The sequence below is a fragment of the Lissotriton helveticus genome, chromosome 6 (assembly GCF_964261635.1).
Source record: "Lissotriton helveticus chromosome 6, aLisHel1.1, whole genome shotgun sequence".
Lineage (NCBI taxonomy): Eukaryota > Metazoa > Chordata > Amphibia > Caudata > Salamandridae > Lissotriton > Lissotriton helveticus.
In genome coordinates, this window is record NC_136067.1 from 1,549,039,400 (window position 1) to 1,549,064,441 (window position 25,042).

Consider the following 25,042-nt stretch of genomic DNA (forward strand, 5'->3'; position numbering starts at 1 on the left):
CACGTCAACATCAGAAGAGATGGACACTACAATTTGAGTGTCATCTGGATATGACGCAAGTGCAAAGCCGTAAGATCTAATTCGTTTTCCCAATGGAACGACATATATGTTGAAGAGTGTAGGTGATAGTGAGGAACCCTGGGGCACCCCACATGGCAAAGTAAAAGGATCTGAAGTAAAGCCACACAATGTTTCCCCTCGTGTGAGACGAGAACTCAGGATGGCAAGGGCTTCGCCTCTAACCCTGATCCCCTCAAGCAGCTGATTAACAGTGAATGATTCACTGTATCAAACGCGGCAGAGAGGTCGAGAAGAATCAGTGTGGTTCTACCGCCTGAATCCTCCTGTCTGTAAATCTCCTTGGTAGCAACCAGCAATGCAGACTCCGTACAGAGAGAAGGCCTAAACCCATGCTGTGAAAAATCCAGGATATTATGGGTATCAATTAAGGCCATTATTTCTGCATTAAGTGATTTCTCAAAACTTTTGGCTGGCCTAGGTAGTCTTAATATATAAGACACTAGATCACGGGTACTCATAGTACGGCCCGCGGGCCAACAGCGGCCCGGCAAGCCTTCCCTGGCGGCCCGCGGACCTTGCACATATTGTACCGGCGTTTTAATTATTATTATTTTTTTTAAATAGTGTCTGCCAACACAAGTTGCAGCAGCGCGACTCGGAGACTGCTGCTCTGTGGGGGCCGGCCGGGCGATTCCTGCCATAGTTAGAGAGGAGCAGGGGCGCTAATAGGTGAACAACACAGCCTCATTAACATGTTAATGGTCTTTTAAAGACCTGTTAATGCGCTCGGTGCGGCTGTCTGTGTGTGTGTGCTACGAAGCTGTCCCCGGGCTGACACAGAGGCAGGGTGAGATGACAGAGGGAAAGGGAGGGAGAGGGAAAGAAAGTGAGACAAAGGGAGGGAAAGGGAGACCGAGTGAGAGAGGAAGGAGGAAAAGGGAAAGGGAGGGTGAGGGAGGGAAAGGGAGTGGCTTTACTGGCTACCCTCAACCAAAGTTAAAGGTTTGGAACAAGAATGAACTCTAACTGGTATAGCCTGCAGGATTGGTAAATTAGAGCTGAAAGTAGGCGGATAAAGTTATCATGGCAGCATTACGAATTTTAAAATGCTTATCTTTACTCATATTTAACTATGTGAAGTTTAGGAGGGTGCCGTGTGCTTTACTGCAGAGTCCCTGGCACTTGAGTCTATTGCATTCAAGATCCTATTAGCTTTGATTCAAGAATAGTTTCTGCCTAATACTAATACACTGGTAATAAATGTGAATTCTTCTTACTGCAGGCAAATTATGGAACAAATCAAGGAGTGCGGAATCCCTGAAGTTGAGACAAAGTGAGGGAGGGAAAGGGAGACCGGGTGAGGGAGTGAGAGGGAAGGAGGGAAAGGGAAAGGGAAAGGGAGGAAGGTAAAGGGAGGGTGAGGGAGGAAAGAGAGTGACATTGAGGGAGTAGGGAGGGAAAGGGAGGGAGGGAAAGGGAGTGAGAGAGGAAAAAGGAGACAGAGTGAGGGAGTGAGAGAGGGAAAGGGAGACAGAGGGAGGGCGACAGAGGGAGGGGGACAGAGTAAGGGAGAGTGAGAGAGGGAGGGAGAGGGAGAGAGAAAGAGAGCGAGAGAGAGTTGTCTGGTGGCTCAGTGGACGAAGGTGTCCGCTGCAGGGACCAGTGATCAACCTCATGGTCAGTTTTTTTTGGTTGGTCTAGCCCCGCCCCCTCCCCCACTGGCTCCGCCCCCACTGGTGCGGCCCTCAGACACAAACCACACTGTAAATTTGGCCCCCGAGAGAAAGTTTGTGAGTACCCATGCACTAGATTGACCCTGCACCGGAGAGAGACAAATTATTTTTTGTAAGAATACACTACTACACCATACTTAGACAACAGAACAGCGTATAAATGAATAGCTTCCCAAATTAAAAAAACAGATGGTTGGGTTTCTTGAGTGTAGTTAGTATAATTCTTTTATTGAAAAACACTTTGTTCTTTAAAAGTACCACACAATTGCTTGCCAACTCGTTTCATCCCTCATCGGACTTCTTCAGGGCTTAATGGAAGTCTGTATCTGCTGATGATATTATTGAAAATTCAAGCCAAATTTAAAAGCAGCAAAGGAAACACACTATATCTAAATGAAAGTCTGTGTCAACTGACAATATCTTTGACAATTCAGGCTGATTATAAAAACAGCTTAGAAGACACAGTGTATTAATAATTGCGTTCATGTTGTTCATATTTTGCCTGTCTGTGCCCGAAAATTCAACAAGATGTTATATAAGCCGGTGATTCAGTATAAACTGGTGATTCAAAGTAGTTATTTGGGAAATGTAAATCCCTCCGTCCGTATGTGGTCGTCCGGTCCCCTCAAGTTGTGAAGAGACAACTTTGAGGGGACCGGACGATGGTGTACTAGTGTATTCTTACATAAAAGAATTTATTTTTCTTGGGTGCAGGGTTAATTTTGTGTCTTTGATAGTGCTCGTTCTAAACCACTCTTTTGGGATGTATGTGGGTCACATCCCAGACTTGATGCACCGAGGCATAGTGCACATCGAATAGGCCTTTACAAGGAGTGACGTTTGGTGCTGGACTTTTAAGCTTTGACCCCTTTCTTTGTTTGATAGTCTTGATATATGTCTATAGTTTTTTTTTTCACAGGGATCCAAGGTATATTATTTCAACAATGGGCAAATTGATGCCCGCTTCCAATCCCCCCGGAAAGTAACCCGATGTCAGAAATCTGTTAAGCAGTGTGGTAAGTCTAGATTCCATATGGAAAACCAAAGGTGAGCAACGGTCTAGCGGGGTCCCTGATTTAATGGTCTCCAAGAGAGCCAAAGTCCTATCCTTTGGAAAAGGGATGAAACGATCGAGCAGAGACTAGAAAGTATACTATTTTATTGTATGTAGTTTCTTGGTATATATATATATTTGACACTCAAACTTAGAGAAAACACACACTTACTGGATGATGTCATCAGTGATGTCATTTGAGATGTCATCAGTGATGTCACTGACCATATCATGAGTGATGTAATATTTGAGGTCACAAGCAGTGCATTGCGAGAGTGTAAGTTATAGTCAGCTCAGGTTACTATAACTGCTGAATTCCACTGGTTTTGCATGAGTGAAATGTGAGCGTAACTGTATCATCATCTCTGTAACCGTTGTTTTTTTCAAAGAATTTCTATGGTTTTATTTATTCTATTTCCTAACTATAACGTCAATGTAACCTTTGGTTTTTTTTTATTCTATCACCTAACTAGAACATCCCTTTAACCTTTACTTTGTTCGGTAAATTTCTACATTTGTTATGCTATTTCCTAACTATAACGTCCCTGTAACCTTTGGTTTTTCAGTGAATTTCAATTTTTTTTTATGTGAAGTAGTATCTAATTACCAGACGATAATCCAACCGCCACCACGCACGGACTTTGGCCATGTGTAGAAGGGGGTTGGCCGCAGGGTCTGGCCGGTGGGTAGGCCCTGCGGCCAACCCTTCACAAGCAGTCAAATCCACATTGAAGGCCATGTGCAACGGAGATGGACCACAAGACCTGGCTGCATCATCCCAAGTGCAGCCAACCCGGGAGGAGGGCACGCAGCCCCCCTACCTGGGACAATTTTGCTCTAGCCCCCCTGGATTCAGCACATTTTGTGGGGGAGGGGGCATGTGTCCCGCACCCTGGGCTGATTTTGGGATATATATCTATCTATCTAGATATAGCTTATTTAGGTTTAGTATGGCCCCTCAGTTAAGAAAGGAATGCCAAAAGGGTAATTTTGTTTTCTGGGATGACAAATTCCCAGAGTGAGTGGGCGGTAGTGAGAGGGGGCAGAAGGCATAGTTTTGGAATATGAGGAAGAAGAGGTGGATAGTGATGGTCTCCAGAAAGACAAAGTCTACAAAACTTTGTCCTGACCTTACTTTGCCATTCTCTTACTAATTCTTACTTACTTACTTACTTATACTTGCTTTGCTATACTCAATCTAGCGAAGAACGAATATATCTTCAATTCTTCCTGAAAATGGAAAAAGGTGGCTATGCTAAATTATATAAACAAATTCGATATACACAAGGTAAAGCTCAATTTTTGGTGTGCAGATAAAGCCATTTTTTTAGGCTGTGCCCCTGAGGTCTGTGGGTGTTGGCACCAGCAACACACAGAGAAATGTGTATTTTTGTGTCCAGCAGATGAGACAATAATATCTAGCTTATTGCTATTATGAGGCAACATGCTTTTTTAGCATCTATACAGCAGTGCTTAATTTGCAAATAAATATGTGCCAGGGCTCTCGTCAGGAGGCGACTGCACCTTGTGCCACACATTGCCCCTGCCAGTCCTGCCAATGATAGTAACAACACAAGTACTAACATTCACACTCCTACAAGTGTGACAATTCGGACCAATTCAGGCCCCCAAAGCTATAAGCATGGCTTGGGTGGCAGGTAATATTCATTTTAAATGTGTAATGAGTTAATAATTAACTGTTGCTGTTGTTGTCTCTATATTAGCCAGACAGCTCCACTTTGTGGCAGACTGTCACAGGCCCCGGTGCTGACAATTAAGTGCCAGTGCCGAGCACCGGAAAGCACTGGCTCAAATTAAGCACTGCTATACTGTGAGGAGGGCTAATGCGTAGGCGTACAGTGCACTCTCACTAAATTCGATCTTCTGGGTTCGGATGTTAACATACTGCTTTGGACAATTTTGTGCTCCTTACCCTAACGTCAGACTTGTAAACTATTTTATTGTCGTATAGTACTTGTTGGTTTATCTGTATTTTTTTAATTGCCAGTGTACAAGCAGTATGCACTGTAAACTTAAAATCTCTACGTTTCTTTCCGAAGTAAACTATTGATGAAGAAAACTTTTTTTCAGGAGGGGTACCTTTTTCTGAATTGTGAGCACTTTTGAGACAGCATTGGTTGTAGTCCACTGATGTTCAATACTCTATTTAGTTGTATTGATTAATTTACTGGGTATTGAAGCATGGACCAGGCCAGTTCAGTGTCAAAAGGTTATGCACACGTTTTTCTTTGACCCAGTATGCTTGTATAGATTTCCCAGGCATGATTATAAAATGATTTCTAAGACCAAAATAACTGTTAAAGGCGTTATCTATGAATGCAACTATCGAACTAGACTATTAAGTGAAGTACAAAACACAAAAAGATGATGAAATGAGTACTGAAACTTTTCAACCACTCACCCCAGTCAAGAAATCTGGGTATAATCCATTGTTCTTTTGCTCACTATGCCACCCCAGTTTGGACTCAGCCATATGCAAATCAGACTTGACCCTGCTCCTCATGGGAACAGCCCATCCTGAACTGCCAGGCCAGGTCCTCCCTGGACCGGAAACAAGCATCCTGAGACCGGTTTCGGTTTATCACCCCTCATCAGCCAGCCTAGCTTGAATCCAGTCGGACAGCGAGCAATGGACCCACATCTGGGCATACCCTTGGCCACTTAGGGCTAACATAGCAAACACAACAAGATGTTTGACGGAGTGCTGAAACTTTGCAACCACTCACTCCCAGTTGTGTGTGCAATATTAAGGGAAGCACTTCATAAAGGCATTTGAATGTTCCCAGTCTCCATACACCTTGCAGTGAAATAGCTGTGTTTGGTACATTGGGCTAAAAAAAAAAAAAACTGAAATAAATTAGAAATCAGTGGCCGTTTTGCAACACATCCTAACATTTGCTGAGTATTTCTTGGATTTAAATTGTATTAACTGTATAGCAATGGCAAATTTTGCTTTAGGGTGCGTTGTCTTGAATAAAAACTACCTGTGTGGCGTCCTTTGGTAAAAACTCTGGGTTATCAATCAACTGAGGGAAATCTCTCTTGTTTGTTCTTAAGGGGGAGACCCCGGTTCCTCCGCGCAATTGCCCTATCCAGGTTAACACGGGCGGTTTTAAATATCTGGGGATTTTCATCTCGCTGGACCCGGCGATCCGGTATGCGAGGCTTAGGAGCGACACTGCCAATTGGAAGAAACTTCCCCTCTCACTGTGGGGGCGAGCAGCCCTCTTTAAAATGATGTCGCTGCCTCGTTTTCTTTACGCCCTCCAGAACACTTTGGATGCAGTGCCAGCCAGTTATTTCCGTGAGGTGTAAGAGCTGCAGCGTAGTTTATTATGGGAGGGTAGACCTCGTATAGCTTTAGCTAAATTGACGCTTCCATGGTATGATGGTGGTGTTGCCCTCCCGGACATCAAGCGATACTATTGGACTTCCCAGCTGGCTGCAATCAACCAGGGAACATACGGGCCCCTGGCCGACCCCGGATATGCGATGGATAAGTGGCTCCTCCCTGGAGGTAGTTACAACAGGGCACTGTATTCTAAGTCAGCGAAGTTGAATTTGACGGGGCACACTAAGCATGCGGTGAGAGTCTGGCACGATGCCACGAGTTCTTTGGGATGGAGGGACCGGTTGACGCTGGCTACCCCGCTGTTTGATTCTGAACGTCTGGGTAAGCTTTGGAATACGAGAGGGTTTGATAAGTGGGATTTGATAGGGATCTCAACTATCGGTGATATCTGGGGCAAGGGGAGGATTAAGACATTTGAAGAACTACAGGTCGAATTTGATCTGATGGGAACTGAGTACTTTCGCTATGCGCAAGTCCGACATACATTGAAGGCGGCCCTGCCTGAAGAGGCGTACCTACCTGATGCCTCACCTCTCGAGGATAGAATTTTAGATGGTCCTCTACCCGAGAAAACTATCTCTTTGATCTATAAGAAATTAATTAATCATAGGGCGGATCTCCTTAAGGAGTTGAGGGATATATGGACGCGAGATGGCATTGAATTAGATGATGAGGACTGGCAATTGGCTGTGTCCTCTCCAAAAGTGGTGGCGATCCTAGCGCGATTACGGCTCGTACAGTTAAAAATACTACACAGGATCTATGTCACAGGTCCCCTCCTTGTCCGGATGGGGTTATCGGAAGAAGGTTTGTGTAGACGGAAATGTGGCCTTGTGGGTACATTCCTCCATATTCTTTGGGAATGTCGGTATATTGTCGAGCTCTGGGATAAGATCCATAACACTATACAGGAGGTTTTGGGGGTTGCAGTGCTGCCGGAGGCAAGGAGGTGCCTGCTTAATATATGGGAGCCCACTGATCTTAATTTGGCATAGACACAATGGACTACACTATGTTACATGATTGCAAAAAGGAATATTGCTCAGCAGGGGGGATCTGAGCGGCCTCCTACCCTCGAGGGCTGGAAAGATGACCTGGACTGGTGTATGTTTCGTGAAAAGACTGTTTACATAGAGAGAGGCCGGCCTCGAAAGTGGGCGTCAGTTTGGGGGCTTTGGAACCAATATATGGGAGAGATCTGTGTGCCACCTAGGGACTCTATATTTGATAGGCCCCCATCCCCCGTGAGCTCTTGACATGTATGTACTTTGATCCTCGCCCCTCCCCCTCCTCCCCGTAGGATGTAATGTGATGTTATGATAAGATTCTTCTGTACTATGCTTTTTCTTTTGATGCCTTGGTTTAATAAGAAGAAATTTAAAAAAAAACTACTTGTGTGTAAATGTAGCGTGAAAACTTCTGTCACCGCGTACAGTTATGATTACTAGATTTTCGAGGATACATTTCAGTTGTGAAAGCTTGGTTACTGTAAAATGGAAGGTTTATCTATAAAGCCATACAGCAGAGCTTCAAGCACAAGAAGAAAATGAATATTGGTCACCCTCCCTCAATACCGAGCAGCAGTTTGCTGTTTAAACCTCAAAGGTAGTTTTATTTTTAAAAGCTCGGTAAATACAAAACTAATACCACAAGCTGTCGGTCAATTGCTGGGGTGGAAGGTTAACTCCAAATCGGTTGTTTTTGCATTCGGCAGTCTGTTGTATGGACCGGGAAGCACATCATTCATGTTGGAAATAAAAATCCTTTAGTGCACCTAAGAACGATATTAAAAACCAGAAAATGTCACACTGTGGCCTTGCATTCTCTTTCAGTCCCAGAAATGTCGAATTGACCATGTGTGTCGACTCATAAATGTATCACTGTTGATGTTGGCAGTCATTGCATTTTGAATTCAAACACCTAATGTGACCTCGGCCTTCCTTGACTTTTAAACATCTGCTGTTTGTTCCTCTGTTCTAACCAGCTGCCGTTCAGTCATATTAATATGTCAAGATATGTAATTGTATCTCGGCGTGCGATAGGGTTTTTTTTCTGCACAGTGTTGTGTAACAGCAGAAACCCCCCAGAATTCTTCTCCTTAAACAGTCTATTATGTTTATTGGACCGTGGCTCATTTGTATTGCAATGAGCGTATTAAATGTCACATGAGGCCATAAGTTTGAAATAAGGATATTTTAATGCGTATTGTGTAATTCAGAATTCCCTACACCGCATGATAATAATCATGATATGTTTTTCAGTACTTTGCGTTCTTTATCTTAATTTTTAGGTGATGTCCTTGTTTGTTTTCATACAGATACACTCGAAATAAGTTTATTGCTTAGTTAACAAAAACGATTGCATATGAAGCTGAAAATTGTACAAACGATATGGCTACTAGTTTGGGGAAAAAGAAGTACATAATACATAAAATGTAAATCACCCAGTCTTACGGGAGGGGCAAAGTCAATGATTAAAATCCGTTAAATATAAAATTTCAGAAAAGTGCAAATAGTTTGTGCATACCCTGCAAGGTAATAATTAATGCACACATTAAACACAATTCTTAAAGAGTGAGTCATCTGATCTTACAGTTCAGGCGTGGTCTTAGTTTCTTTTGCATGGTTCTTTAATGCTTTTAAAGTGCATGTGCATTGGTCAAATCTAATCTTAATCTTACGGGTGGAGCTTCGTCTTGTGGTTACTTTTTTTGTTATTCTTCGTCTCTCTCGTACTTGCCCAAAATTCATTAATGCCTAGCTTGTGTATTGCAAGACCTAAATAGTCCCCCAGCATTTTTTCTTCTTCATCTGTGCCTCGATTTCTAGCCAACATATGCTATTCAGAGAGCCACTTACTGAGGCACAAAGTCTCCAACACTATTTAACAAAACACTCAAGCTGTGCAGCTTTTAATTTTTTTAAGCCAAATTTGAACCTCACCTGGGCTGGGAAGCTGATTTTGGCAAGCTAAAACCTGCTTTGTAGGCATTTAATTGTAGCAAATTCAGAGTGGCCGTTTCCCTACCATGCATGATCTCCGAGCCATATCCTACAGCTGGGATTAGTTTGGTTCCCATTATTGTTAGCAGATATTCAGGCGAAGGACAGATGAGTTTCCCGCCTTTACCCGTGGAGCGGCCTTGTGCTGTTTAAATGTCAGTTGGTACCCCTTGTTGATGCCCAGATACCTATATGAGGAAACAGTCTTAACTTGTTTGCCCTTGATAGACCATATGAACTATTTATATTTGGAGTCAAATAGACAGATCACGTTTTTTTTTCTTCAACTCCTGGGCTTGCTGCTTTATGAAACCTGCTAGTGTGTTGATTGATCTCCGAAGTCCAATGGACGTTTGGCTCTGAATGCTGATATCATCAGCATATTGCAGACTCGCAGTGTTCTCTATTGCCAGTTTTGGTAAACGACTTTCCACTTGAGTCAGGTAGCTGTCTAAATCGGCAAGCAATAGAATGAATAGCCTTTGGGCTAGAACACACCCCTGCTTCAGACCATTCATTGTGTGGATTTTTGTTGTTACTTGGTGCCGTTTATGACTTTGACCTGGGTCCAGGTGTCACTATACAGTGCTATGTATGGCATTTAGCAAAAGTCCTGGGATTCCCCATCCCACAAATTTTTACTAAAGGCGGCCGCATGGGACTCTGTTGAATGAGTATTTAAGGTCAATGAAGCACGCAAACAACCGAGATTTTTTGCTGTATTACTTTTTCCGCTAATATGGTTGGAACTGACAGATTTGTTGTTGTCCCCATGCTTGGTCTAAATCCGGTATGCGTTATAGGAATTTGATTTTTTTTTTTTTATTAACCCAAGCATGAAGATCTTGAAGAAAACACAAGGCATACAATTTGACAAGCGCGAGTCTAAAGGAGCGCGCACTTAGGACCCGGCCCCCCGGGCCCGCCTCCCAGTCACGAAGGTAGGGGACGGTCGGCTCGCCCAATGGGCGCCCGGCCGTCAAGTGCTTCCGGGTCAGGGTGAGTGACGCACATCCGGTGCAGCAGGGGGCGGAGACCTTTGGCCTATTTAGGGTCAAGTGTCCGTGGCCTCGACCTCGTTTCCCTCTGCTGCACCGGGACCGGCTGACCTCGCCTTATATGCTCCCCCCCCACCCCGTTGCCTACCCTTAGTTCTTTGTTAACTCCCACCCACCCGTCCCGTAGTTCAGGGTTTTGAGGGGGCGTGTTGCGGTAAAAAGACCTGCGAACAGTGACATTGACTTACAGAATGGAGAGGAGTCCGCCTTGCGGACTACCGAGGCCAGCACTGAGGGGAGAGACGGTAAGCTCGCCCGAGGAAAAGTGACCACCGGCTGGGGAGGCTAGGGCGTCAGATTACGAGCCTCCTGGGTCCCTGGGCAGCCTGGTGGTCGGGGGTGGGCCCCGGTAATGGCGGACAAGAATCAGAGGTGGGGGCCCACTGCCCAAGGGCGCAGGCGCGCTACGCCTGCGTGGAAAACTCAGTTTTGAGTGGGGCGAGCCAGGAGGCCCCTTGGTGCTGGGAGAATAATAATCTTGCAAATCATGAAAGTCAATATTAAAAGTGTATTGTAAATTTGAAGTATGAAGTTGATTTGCCTTGTCATGTTTATGAAATGTTGATATTAAACATGGCCGTTTTTAAACCCACACAAATCTCTTTGGTTGATTTAACTGTGGGGTACCTTATGCTTGAAGAGGGAGGTGGGGCAATGCTGGGGGATCCGGCTCCTATGGATTCTATGTCAATTAACGCTTTTTGCCTGTAATGAAGCTGTGATGAATGACTGCCGTTCTTGTAAATGAGTCAGATATGTTCCCTTTTCATGATGGTGGTATTTTATTCGATTGGAAAATTTGGTTAAAGAGAGATGGAAAATAACGAGCCTAGAAGGTAACATCTTTTTTGGATATTACATTCGGTAGTCCGTTTGGACCAGGTGCTCCCTCTTCCTTCAGTTTTTTAGGATCTTCTCTAGGCCCATGGCATCTGTTAAGGACACTATTTTCTCTGATTGGGTTGTGGGTGGGCGTTGTATTTCAGGATCACCTGCCTGATTGCTGTGGGTTGCTGTATTTTGTTTGACCATCCTATCCCACCAGTTGCCTCAAGCGATGTTGTTTCCGACCTGGAGTTAATATGGCAGATGTCCGTTGACGGTTTGTTTGCTGGTAAGGAGTACATTTTGCGAATGTGAGATACTCAAGCCTCCTCTGAGATTCCTGCATTTTGATGTAGAGTTTGTCCCGAAACTAGTATATTTCTTGTTTACAACATGCTTCAGAATATTACAAACTATTTTGGTGATTTGAAAAAATTATATTTGTCGACCTAATCCAATTGCTTTATTTGCTCCTGCAGTTCAGCCATGCACCTATCCTAAAATCGACATCTTGCTTAGTAATTCTAGTTTCTATGGCAGCAAAAACCAAAGATGTGCCTTTTGTGTCCAGCTCAATCAGTAGATGAAACGTGGAGCAGAAGTACAACTGTGGGGGAATTTTACAAGTACCCTTTATGAATATTTGTGAACAAAGAACCTGTAGCATTAGTGCATCTTAATGCTTTCAGTGGCCAGCGCTACTCGGCCTTTATTATTCAGGAAGCCACTCAGGTAAGGAGTCGAGCCATGCGTAGCCATGTTCAGATGTGCTTTGTAATGCGTGCTAAAAATTTGAGGGGTATCTATATGAACGTTAAATGTATTTGTAAATGAATGAACAGGAGCATGTATAAAGGCCAGCTTTACAGAGCAACTGTTAACAAAGGCTGACTAATCAAACATTTATTAATTTGGATTTTTTTAAAAAGGTAGTCATGTAAAATAAATGGTATAACGTTTTTATGTGTATGATAACATTTAAAAAACTATTCTACTTATAAAAAGAAAAACTCTGTGCAATGCTAAATTTTCCTTATTCTATAGCACATTGTATTCTGAAGACAACGGGTGGGAATTTCTCAAAAGTGCCAATCAGTTTGGACAGAGTGCTCCCCATGGGGAGGGGGGTGATGCTCAGGATCTGCGACCACCGTGGCCCTGGCCCTGCCTCAATCTGGCAACTTGCTGGCCAATTACTACTTCCTGGCCGACAGGAAATGCAGTTAGGCTGGATGCACGTCACTTCGCCTACAATGGCCGGGGGGGGTGGGGTATATAGGTGCCCCTTCCCCTGACCTCTGCCTTTTCCGGGAGCAGGGCATCGCGCCAGAGGATGTGTACACCAGCTTAGGGGATAGGGTGCACAGATCACCGGGGTGGGCACGGGCTGCTGCTCCTACCCACCTCATCGCAGCCCCACAGGTAGCTTGGTGTTTGGGGGGCAGTGCCCTGGTATGCAGACATGGGTATAGTGAGGCAGGACCGCCCCCCACCCGATGCAGGTGGTTACACCTTTGTGGTCCAATGGCGTTTGTGATTGCGAAAGGTCTCTGGTGTTGGTGTTCATGTGTCCATATACTGCACTGTTTATTGTGTCGTGTTTTTCCTTACCACTAGGGCCTAATTCTTCACGGTGTGTTGCTATTATTTGACCTTAAGTATGTTCCTTACATGAATGTGTTTTTAAACATGAGTATGTTTTGACATGGCTATAATAAAAATATTCCACCATATTCATGATCCACGTGAGTTCTGTTGGTGCCTCGTTTGGGTTGTGTTGGGACGCGGGCCAACTGGGGGTATTCAGGTCCTAAATGCCACCGATAAGTGGGCAGTGTATTGCCAGCTTTGTGAGGGATCTTTCAACTGCCCGCCCCCCCCGGCCACCCTCCCCAAATAGGGTCTCTAAAGAGGTTGGGGTGTACCAGTGAAAGGTGTTCTTTACATCTATGCAGATGTGGGTTGTTGAAGACAAATTGCCAAACAAATTGTGTTAGAAAAGTATGGGGAGGGGTGTCTGAAATATAGTGTTCTTTTTATAACCATAGTTTTCTCAATAATCCCAGGATTTTGCATGTCTATCTCTCGCCCGATAGGGAGAAAATTCCAGAATTTCGTCATCAGGATAGAAAAATTCTTCCCCGTTGACTGCTCAATTTATAACTAGATTGTGTTGGTTGTCGACTGATAAAGTTAAGTGGTGAATTATTTCACGTATATGGTTTCGTGGAACATGTAGCTGGGAGCCATTTAGTCATTGAACCTTCAACTTATAATAAAAAGAGGCTTTTACTGAATGGCAGTGGGTGTATATTTAACCAAAATAAGTTGGTGGGATCTTGCTAGTAGAAGGGTGCCATTCCTATGTGTAAGTTGGTCAGTTACTGAATGCTCAGTTCTGGCTGGGTGAAAGGGATGGAGCACCTCGGGATGTAATGCAGAGCTGGAATTTAATTAAGTGGTTACGACGTATATGATGTTGTTGGTGCCACTTCAGTAAAAAAATTTACATTTAGCTGAATCTACAGCTGCATTATTTGACATCATTGCACTTTGCCAAAGGTAAATTTCTCCCACCATCAACCATAATCTGCATTATCAAACCAACAAATTATCATTAGTCACACGTTGTCTTGGCAGCTTTAAGTTCTTGTTCCACTATAAGTACATGAAGACTTTGAAACCTAGATGTGTAATTGTTTGTTATCACAATACGGTAGCCTATATTTTCTTGATAGAAATCATTACATATTGACTGTGTTCTTCGAGTTATGAGCTCTGCCAGATTATTTGTTGGCAAACATTCAAACCATGAAAGAATCAGCAGTACAAGATAAAAAATTGTAAGAACGTATTTGTTTTCTTTTCACAGACTTTGCAGAAAATGATTCAGATCTTTAGTTGTGGTTGGAATACACTTTCCAGTTTTTGCATAAAATATTTAGTATCATATTAATAGTATGACTGTTGTATAATTAGATGTATATACTCTTTAAATACAAGAATACAGACGAGGCTACGCATTAAATGTAGCTTACAGTGCGTGGTGCTTCGAAGTGTGGTTTTTCAACTTTTGAAATTATTTGAAAGGAAACATGTTGTATTGAGATTATTGTTGAATGCAGAGGGAAGGGATGGGAGGAGCAGCAGAATAACCGTTTTTGAAGAATTTCTTTGAGCCCACTCAGTTGAATGAATACCTTTGAATAGTCGAAGCAGCTGCACTGGAGTTCTTCAAATGAGTCTTTTCAGCGACTCTGTTCCATTAACTCCATTGAGAAATCTATCTGTTGGGGCAGGTTTACACAGATAGTGTGCCTGAGGGACAGATGCTCTTTGAATGCGCTGGGCAATTCTGACAGTGTTTCTAAAGAGACACAGGCACGTGTAGCTAAAAGCAATTAATAACGTTATTCTTTAGAGCCAGAGACCATTTTTTACATCTGAAAAATTGATTTGCTAAACGGGATGATATATAGATGTGTAATATAGTGTAATTGATGTGCCCAGAAAATAGAATTGTGAATAAGGACAAAGGAGAGAGAGTCGGTTCTGAATATAAGTAACGTTTAAGATGTTTAATATTATTTCGTTTTGCATTATGTTTCCTGTGATGAATTTTAATGGGAACATCCTAAGGCTATGCGCAAAGCTGTAGATATTCAAAAGAAACCCATTCGGAAAAATAGCAAAAAAATCGTTCTGAATCCTGCAAGTTAGAAAATAAAGTACAGTTTGTTTTTATTATATATAATTTATTGCTTAAGGTTACGATCAAACATGTTTTCTCCTTAGTTTTAGATGAGCATGCGGATCATCGCCTCCGAAAAGTGGTGTATCAGAAGTGCCATTCACTTTCCAGTTGGCGTGCTGTTCGGGCCGCGTAATTAGCATTTTCAACGCCCTTTTACAATATGCCCTCTTTCCTCCGTGTCATTTCAGTTTCTTTTTATTTTGCCGTTTGTCTTGAAGACTGTTATCCTCCTGGGCTGCTGCATTGTTGTCAGTCCCTCTTGGAACTTGTAGTGTATAGGATCCTCTCCGCCCGCTTGTAAACAGCAGCTCTTTGTATTGATTCATGTTATGTTATGTTATGTTAATTAAAATTTATTAAGCGCGCATACGCCCAAAGGCTTCTTGGCGCTGGAAAGAGATAAAAAACATAACAAGGATAAAACAACGAAAGTCTCTATTTCAAATATGCCTGTGTGAATAGATGCGTTTTAAATGCCTTTCTAAAGGCAAGAAACTCCTTGCACTGCCTGAGAACTGGCGGCAAAGAATTCCACAGGGTTGCTGCTAAAAAATGAAAGCTGCTACCTCCCTGTCGTTTCTTCTTAAAGCGAGGTACCTCGAGTAGGTCTTTGTGGGCTGACCTCAAGCTACGTGAAGGAACGTATCTGCCAATCAGCTGTTTGATAAAGGAAGGGCCCTTCCCTTGCAAAGCCTTAAAAATAATACAGCCAGCTTTAAATTCAGCTCTTTGAGCCACAGGAAGCCAATGCAAGGTCTCCAAGCCTGATTTGATCGAGACCCATTTGGGAACATTACAAATCAGTCTCGCGGCTTGGTTCTGCAGGTACTGCAGTCTTCTAAGTTGGCCTATAGGTAGGCCTAAATAGAGACTGTTAGAAAAATCAATATGGGAGAGGATTAGAGCCATGACCACCTGGATTAGGGCAGAGTGGGTAAGGAGGTGTGCAATTTTCCTGATTTTTCTCAATTGGAAAAAACCAGAGGACACCACCGTACCGATCTGAGATTTTAAAGAAAGGTCCTCGCTAAGAGTAACCCCCAGGCTCTTTACTGTTTGTGATTTCTTTGGGGGAAGGCCCATGTCCGTGGGCCAGAAATTGGGGCTCCAGCCAATTTCACTCTTGCCGGGCAAAATCAGCTCGGTTTTCCCCGGATTTAATTTTAGATGGTTTAAAGACATCCAGTTCTGGATCAGAGTCATGGTTGATTGAAAATCCTCCACAGCATTTGGGGAATTGAGTGTAAAAACTAGCTGCAGATCATCTGCATAGTTATATACAGTGACTTTGTGTTTACTCAGAGCAAAAAGAAGGGGCCGCATATACAAATTAAATAATAAGGGGGAAAGGGAAGAGCCTTGAGGGACCCCGCAGAAGGAATTAAGTTTAGGAGCTGAAAAAGATCCTAGACAGACAGACTGGGTGCGTTCAAATAAGAACGATTTCAACCAAGCCAAAGCAGAGTCTCTAAGGCCTGCCTGTTCGACACGGTTGACCAGAATGGAATAGTCAACCGTGTCGAATGCGGCAGACAGGTCGAGGAGCACAAGGGCTTGGTGAAGATTATTGTCAGCATTGGACCTCAAGATGTTCTGGACAGCCAGTATGACTGCCTCAGTAGAATGGCCAGGCCGAAATCCCGCTTGGTTGGGTTGCAAATAGCCCGATTCTTCCACAAAATTTGAGAGGCAGTTGGTAACATGGGCCTCCAGCATTTTGGACAAAAAGGGCAGCAGGGATATAGGCCGGTAATTCGTGAGGTCCGATGGATCCACACCGGGTTTCTTCGTAAGGGGTATCAATAAAGCCTGCTTAAAACTGCTAGGAACCGTCCCTGAGATGAGCGAGTTGTTTAGCAGGGACAGCATACTATTAGGAATGGCACGACCAATTTCCTTCATGATTTGAGGGGGACAGACGTCCATAGGGGAGCCCGATTTGACTCTAGCTAATAGCTCTGAAAAGACTTTCAAGTCCATAAGGGGAAAAGAGTGTAAAGTTAGGGGGTTTAAAAAAATGTCATCCACAGGGGCACACATTGGAAGAGTGGAGATGTGCTGTTTGATCAGTAAAATCTTTTCATTAAAGAAATCATTCAGGGAATTGCATAAAGCTTGTGTAGGAACAACCGGAGGAGAAGTTCTTTCATCGTTACAGAGGTCGTTCACTATCCTGAAGATCTCCTTTGACTTATTAGTAGAATTTAAAATTTTAGATGAAAAATAGGCAGTTTTTTGAGTTAATAATATTTTTTGGTAAGCCTTTCTTGCTAGGCAATAAGTAGCCCTGGCTAGGGGGCAGTACTGAGAGCGCCATGCCCTTTCCTGTTGCCTCACTTCCAGTTTTAGTTTTTTTAGCTGAGGAGTAAACCATTTATGTGCATCCTTGCTCCTAGCACTGCAAAGGCGAGTAGGTGGAGCATAAATATTAATCGCGGAGGAAAGCCATTCTTTAAGCCGAGAATCAGCCTCCTCCACGTTAGTGCTCTCCAGGGGAAGAGAGGCATTTAGAAAATTTAAAAACATGGGCATATCCATGGAAGTCCATTTCCTAATAGTCCTACAGGTTTGTAGCTTAAATTGAGTGTTCTTTTCTAGTTGAAAAGAAAAGCTTATGCAGTGATGATCAGACCAGCTGCAGGGTTTTATAGCTATTGAAGAGATAGGTAAATTCAACGACCAAATTTGGTCGAGGCTATGACCTTTCTGATGGGTCTCAATATCGATAAATTGTATCAAATTGAGATCGTCAAGAAGTTCCTTTGTCTCAGCAGCTTGTGGGTCTGACGCTGTATTATCAAACCAGAGGTTTAAGTCGCCAACCAAAAGGAGTTTGGAATGGTTGGTGACCAAAGGAGCCAATGACTCAGCTAAGGTAGAAGGGAATGTAGCCATATATTGCGGAGGACGGTACATTAGCACCAGTACAAGTGTTCCATGGAGGCTTCTGCAGCTTGTCTTGCCGTTGTCCTCCCGGGAGCCGTGAAGTTCTGCACCGTTCGGGAGGGTGGGCCCCCGGGGGGCGTTGCATTCTGTGTGAGACGTCCAGGCCGTTTCATTAAACAGCGTGATATTATTAAGCATGGCGTGAAAGGCCTGTCTGCCGACGCGCAAGCATCAGCCGGGGCTCAGAGCGAGCGCGCGGAGTTGGGAGGTGACGGCCGGCCCGGAGAGGTCCTCGGGCTCAGGTGGCCATCGTCCCCGAGTTTAGTGGAGGCCTTTCAGCGATTCGTCACGCCGTCGGCAGCCCCTGCTGCGCTAGCACGTGCCGGCTTAGTGTCAGAAGGCCCCGCGTGCCAGACGGCCACTCAGGCCTCGCGCCCTGCTGGTCGGCGGGAGCTGAGCCCTGGCAACAGCCGCGCGCGGCCCTGAATGTGCCTGCCTCGTAATGAGGCGCAAATGGCATCAGTCAGAGCCCGCAGCGCGCGCCGACGTGTGCCTCCCCTCTCGGCATCTTTGGCAGCCCCGTTTAACCGGAGTCATCTTAAGTTCAGGTTAAATTAAGGGGGATGGCCGCTAAAGCACCCTGGGTGCCCAATGCGTGTGGTGGCAGGAATATTTCTTGTATCGAACTAGACAAGCAGGTAGTATTGTCTCAAGGACTGATTATAACCTCTCTTGCCCTCAGGTCCCCAACAAAGTGAGCGTTATGGGTGGGTTGCCGCCTTTCCAAGAGAAAAATACCTGCCATGTGTTTTAATAGTCTGCAAAGGCCTGGACATTATACTAAATATGACTTTAAACAGCATCGCAATATTTGTTTGTAACATGAAGTTTCTCCCTTTGTTTACTTTAATAGTTAGAGATCGTCGACACAGCACTAGAATACAGTTAATAAGTGCTTTCTATGATTATTTACTGTTTGAAGTATGTACAGCTAAGGGCTAAAAATACTGGCTATAGGTGATTTTGTTTATTTTTGTATCCAGCAGGTCATCAAAATACTGGTGGTGCTGGTAGAAACCCAGTGCCAACCCCAGGTGTGGGGCATTTATTTGTCTATGTTTTAGATGATTACTTTAAATGTTGAGTCTCATTGGATTCTCCAGCCAATTAACCTCTTTGCTGTCATGAGTCACGGTGGGCGTGTGCGCACGACGGCCGGGCCATGCCCAAGATTGGAATGTCCCAGCACTGCGGCAGAATTCGCACCGCAGCGAAGGTGTTAATGTGTTCCGCTCTCTACAAGCTCACTGTGATATATTCTAAATCCTGAGTTTGTGCTTCTCTAGACCAAGCACTTTTAAAAACTGCTTACCAGTATGGATGACGTGAATTCTACTCCTTGTGGCCCTCTTTATCTATACACTGATTTACACATGTATGATTCATTGAGGGGTGTGGGTGTGTGTGTGTTAAAGTGCTCCAACACCCTACACTGGTATAAGAGGTGCTATAAAACAAATGAAATACATGTTAGAGAAGGGCTATGAATAGATGAGGGTCCCTTTTGGAATGTGATAGTGAGGGAATCATTAAAGGGCCACAACAAAGATTGTTGAATCCTGGTGCACTGTACGGTTATAATTTACTATGCTTTAAAGCCAATACAATTGCATACATAATGAAATATGTTTTGTAAAATGCACCATTTTTGCCCACATTTTTATGGTGGGAGAACTTTCCCAAACTCTCCTTGAAGTGGTAAGTCTCGCTTGCTGCACTTACTATCCAACTTAACTCCTTCCATGCTCACGACGAGCTCAGCTCATGAGGCACGGTGCTCGTGTGCTGGTGACGAACTGAGCTAGTCATGACCACACCCGTTTCTATTGACCTTCAGCACAGCAGGGGAATATCTCAAGCAGCCAAGGTGTTAAAGAGGTTGGTCTGACAACATTTGCCGGGGCTGCTTTAGATTCCCAGTCCAGCCCTGCTCTCCACAGATCTACACGAACATGGGCATGGTTGACCGTAGTTGATTATGCAAAGTGATTGCTAAATTTGGTACCAATCCATCCATGGGGTCGAAAGTTACAGACAGATACCCCTCCCCAAATGCTTTTTTGAATGGGAAAAAAACTGGCCCACTCCCGAGCCACATATTAATCAGTGTATCCATTTAGGTTATGCTAAATATCTAACCTGCCTGCTTTCTCTTAAACTCCCAGCCCCCCACCTGCCAGGAAACTATGTAAACATGGGTGAAAATCCTACGTTTTTGTTGGTTAGTTCACAGACCGAGAACGTAACATAACATAACATAGCTGACGTTTTGTGCAAGTATTAAGTATTGGATTTTTAAAAGCTTGAGTAAAGTTAATTTACGAACTTGGCATCTCTTATGTTCAAAATTGAAATCTTTCTTTGTTTTAAGGCCATCACATCAGCATGCTGTGACTTTTGTGTCAAACAGTCGCCACACTACGCAAGTCAAGCTGTGGCCATTAGGTGAAATAATTTAAATAGCGAGTTCAAATACAAGTCCTATTTGTAGCTTGCACGAACTTTCAGTAAAAAAAAACCTCCCCCTGAATGCATTGGCAGCACTAAGTCAGCATTTTAGATTTGTCACTAATAGAAATACGCTCTTTATAACTCGGCTTTCATGGGTGTAATTAAAGGTCCGCGGTTTTCCCTTCTTCAAACACGTTGACTTGCATTACAGAGATTGTCCTGCAAGACTTCAAAACAAAAGGAGTTCAAAATATCGGACTGATTGATTGATTGGCTAAACGGCTTGGACAAGGCAATTATTCGTCACGTTGGCTACCCCCAGCATTAATTCGCCTTGCCCCGTTGTTGCAGCGCTCGAGTCTCCTCCGACCAGAAGCTTCGGACAAAGGGGCAAGGGTTGCTTTCTCTTGTCTGAATGGCTGTCAGGCAGGGGGCCCTATTAGGGCAGCTGGAAAGTTACTCCAGCCCGTTCCGCTTGTAAGTTTTATTGAGGACTGGTTTATTTTTGGCAAGTTCGAAAGCCACGATTTCCGGGTATGACAGTGCTCTTGCTCAAAAGTTCAGCCCTTTTTTTGCATCAGTTATTAAAACGGTGCATGCTGGCTGTAAATGCCCTCCTGTCAGAAATATGCCTCCCGCGCATTCTTGGCAGATGAATGGCCACTTGCGATGATCGCACAGGTATATGATCTGTATGTCAAGAGCTGAAGAGTATATCACAGCTTGAAGCAGTTGACAGTTTTCAAATGTCTTGCTACTCCAAGGTAACTGCAAAGCTGTGGTTTTCGAATAATGCACTCGTGACCGGTGTATGTCTTTTAATCTCAGCAGCAGTATACCAGTAGCATCGATTCTTTTCCTGCACTGGAAGCGTTGTTCCAAAACATGGCATAGATTACTCACGAGGTTTATTTGTAGCAGCTATTACTTTCTGATTACTCTCCTCAGAACCGAAGCTCAGAATGTGTCACCAAAGCTGTTTTATTAAAAGCAATACATGTCTGCAATAATATCACTAGGATGATCCCCGTGTTACTGGTCGCTCACTTTCAAGGACGCACAGATGCATTCTCTGAGCTGCAATAGAAAAGGCGTCCTTGTGTTTCAGTTGCTCCATCTGCTTTTTAATCTAGTCGGAAAATAGAATGGTTTGTTTTGTAGTAAAGTAACAGTGAATGGGTTTTCTGTCATATCATGGTAACATTGATGTCAGTTACTAATTGTTTACATGTGTTATTGCTGTCTGCTGGACCAGTCTCTTTGAATATGCTCTGTCACTATATGGTTTCTCCATATATATCCTTAACCTACCGACTACAGCTATGAAGAAAGAGCGCTCTATCTCGAAGCAATAATCCAGAACCACAGAGAAGTGATGACATTTGAGGACTTTGCAGCTCAAGTTTTTTCCCCCAGTCCTAGCTACTCTGTTGGAGGAACAGGTGAGTCCATACATTATATGCTTGGTTCTGCTGCAAAGCGTCAGAGCGATATATGTACCTCTAGTTTTCTAGATAAATGCTGTGAGTGCAAGAAGGCCAGTGGATCCCCTTGAATCAACTGATGAATATTTAAAGGAATTATGATGTTAATTTTGATTTCTTTTGCTTCTGAGATGTTGAACGAGAAACCTTTCTCAGAATACCACATTAACCCTTGAATCTAGGAAGGTTAATGAACTTTCTCTCAGTAATGTGCTCTGGTTCATTGGAGGGGGGGAGGTTCTTGCTGCGCTGGGAATACTCCGCTCAAAAGCTAACCCTGAAACCGGGCCTGCTTATTGGTAAAAAATGGCCCCTCACAGTGGAAGCCGCCTCTGCCAATGCTAAATGGAGATTATGCTGCTGAGTTACCAGGGTCAGGGATTAATGAAGCAGAAATGCAGAAATAATGTCCCCTTTAGCAGATCATAAACATAGGGCAGTGTGCTTTTGTTTTAAAAAAAAATCCTATATTTTGTGCGTAACTTAAACTCCCTTTTAAAGAAGAGCAAGTTTGCAAAATGCTGTGGGGGCATTTTATCTTTTAAATGCAGTTAAAATGGTTTGTTCCTTTTTCACGCCACCCCATGGTGACACAAAAAATAAGGTCTGCGGTGCCTCATAGCGGGCTTATTCCCGGTCTTCCTTTAATCAGTCTTGAATTCCCGCTTTGGTAGCCGCTTTTAGTAAAGATACTTATTTCAAAGTGATAGATCTTTTCAAATGTACGGCGTGGATAGTGTTGGCCAGTTTCACCTACAACACTTGTAAGAGGTGCTAATCACTCAGACAACAGCCTTTGCATTCTTCCACCCTTTCTACCCTTTCTACCCTTTCTCTACGAGGGTCACAGGGGTGTATAACCCATCTAAAGAGTATGTGTGAACTTTTTTAATTGCAGAAGTTGATTATGACAAACATTTAATGTGATCTTGTGCATCAGCTGTACCTTTCTTCGTTTGACACGTTAAACAACATTCTGTGTCTAAAGCATTACATTGAACACAGGACTTGAATTTGGTGAAATAAATCACCTACAAATAAATCCATGTATCATTGTTTTATTGCTGGCTTCATTCGTTCTGCTTTCGCAGCTTTGTTTGGCGATAAGCGGTACACGCATACATTTGAGTTTTTCGCCAGAGCCAGAAGGCTTTGGAGATAAACGTGCAGACTGAAGTAGGGTGGGTATAGGGGCCAATGAGATTTTCATAATCATGCCTCTGCTTCCTGTAGAGGCGTCAATGAACATTACGATAGGCTCCGTTGTTCTCTGTTGAGCTGGAAAGCTAAGCAGAATTCACAAACCGTTATAATTGTAAATTATTAGTGCCCTTCTAACATTAAAAAAAACATAGAGACCAGCTGCTCTTGAGAGCTTCAACTCACCAACATTCTGACAATAAAAACGTGAATAGAATTTTCAAATTTTACCTTTTTGAAGCATACACCAAGAGATCTTGACTGTTAGTGCTGAAGCTACATGCTTTAGTTTTCGCATCATGTTAGACCAGAACCCTTCAGGAAGCGTTTCCCCAAACCTGTTGTTTTCCCCTCCTGGTTTTTGCTGATTCTCTTGTTAGGGCCTGGGGCACTTGACCACTATGAATGCAGTGCGAAAGTGGTCGCACCCTTCCTACACACGTTAGGAGGTGGTGTTTAACTGAATTCGCAAGTATGTGTCTGGCTGCCTTTGCAACCTAGTGTGCGCTCCCGCACCGATGGTGCCCTTAAATACGTGTACAGCCTGCCATTGCATGCTGGTGTGTACTTTGCACCAATGGTGCTCTTAAAGATGACGTCCGCAATTTCGCGTTTACTCAGACTGGCCTATTTAAGGCACTGGCCATCCTTAGAGGACCTTTCAGTCCCACCGAGTACCCCAAGGGTATGTCTTAAGGGGTAAGTGGAAGGTGAAAGGCAGGGCAGGTACACATGTCCCCTGACCAGGTGGTGAGGAATACTCACGCATGTTTTATCTGCCTTGAAATTTGCTCTTCCTGTATGCTAACATGGGAAATGGTTGAGATCACTTCAGTCTTCAATAGTGAATTGCAGTGGAGCAGCCTTATGATGTTTTAAATTATTGGCTTTGCAGCAACAACCTTGACAGTGGTAAAGGTGGCTTTGTTGTAAATTGTGCAGCAATGGCACTATTAGATAGTGGGCATTTCTGGCTCTAAACTCTGTGTGCCTTGGTGCTTGGCTCCAGTCTACACTGGAGGTTAGGGGAGCACATCTGGGCATTCCACAGTGACCGTTATTATGGCCTGGTATTGCCGAGTCCCCTTCCTTGACATGATCAGTTAATCACTGTCGCACACCCTCTCCCCCCGAAGCATCAGTAATAATATCAAACACCAGTTCTTTGGATTAGGGGTTGTATAACCTCAGCAGTATTTATTACAAATTAATATGATATGTACTACTTGTTCGACCCCGTTGCTTATTTGTTTTATATGTATTAACGACTTACGTGATTTTCTAGGCTACCACGTGTTTGTACTATTAGCATTTCTGACGTACCTGTTTGACTATGTTCCCTCATGCTCCCCCTTTCTATGTAAAGCGCTCTGATATCTGCAAAGATCTTGTTCGCGCTATACAAAACTTTCAAAATAAATAAATAAATAAAATAAAACATTATTAACAATTCATAATCAAACAATGTTTTAAAACATATACGCAGAAAACCCAAACACATCCAATCACATTTCAGCGATACAGAGATTGATACGTTTTTAGGGCTAACCTTATCAGGAGTCTAATATATAGCCACACCTAACCTAAAACTGGAATATGTACAAATTGTTTTCTGCGTATCCTGGATGAGCCAATGTGCAAGGTCATGACTGTTCCCAACTACTTGCCAGGTCCCCCTTTACCGGAGTGACCTTGCGCAGGAGGCCCGTGTGTCCACCAGATTCCGTGGGTGCCCCCACGCCCTTCCATCCTACCTCCCAGGGACTGATGTTGTGTCAGGTTGGTGCCCAATGCGCCTGTGCAGGACTTCCTACACCCGTACCCTTCAGCCTACCCGCCATAAGTGCCCCCTGGATTGTGATGTGGGACCACTGCCCCTCCCCACAGGCGTCTCCGTTAAACAATGGGATGCCTTCTAAGAGAAGTAAATATTTTCTAGCAAACATGACCTTACTGCCACAGGCCAGTATAGTTGACCGACTATCTCCCCCCCCCCCAATCCGCTACAGACCCAAAGGTCATATCCTGTAATTTGGCCCTCTCAGCCAGGCTAGCATATTCTCTAAGAATATTTCATTACCCAGTTTAGAGAAGTGAACCCCATGCTGTAAAAAGCAATGTTCCCCCCCGGATGCACCCTG

General features: G+C 43.8%; 1 protein-coding gene across 5 annotated transcripts in view; it reads left to right on the forward strand.

Moving 5' to 3' along the window:
- RALGAPA2 (Ral GTPase activating protein catalytic subunit alpha 2) overlaps nt 1-25,042 on the forward strand; it is a 1,907,250-nt gene that overhangs the window by 1,744,488 nt on the left and 137,720 nt on the right. For all 5 annotated transcript variants that reach the window (XM_078649331.1, XM_078649327.1, XM_078649328.1 and 2 more), the window contains one exon: nt 21,538-21,659. In XM_078649331.1, the coding sequence (XP_078505457.1) occupies nt 21,538-21,659 (122 nt within the window). The remainder of the gene's footprint in view (nt 1-21,537; nt 21,660-25,042) is intronic.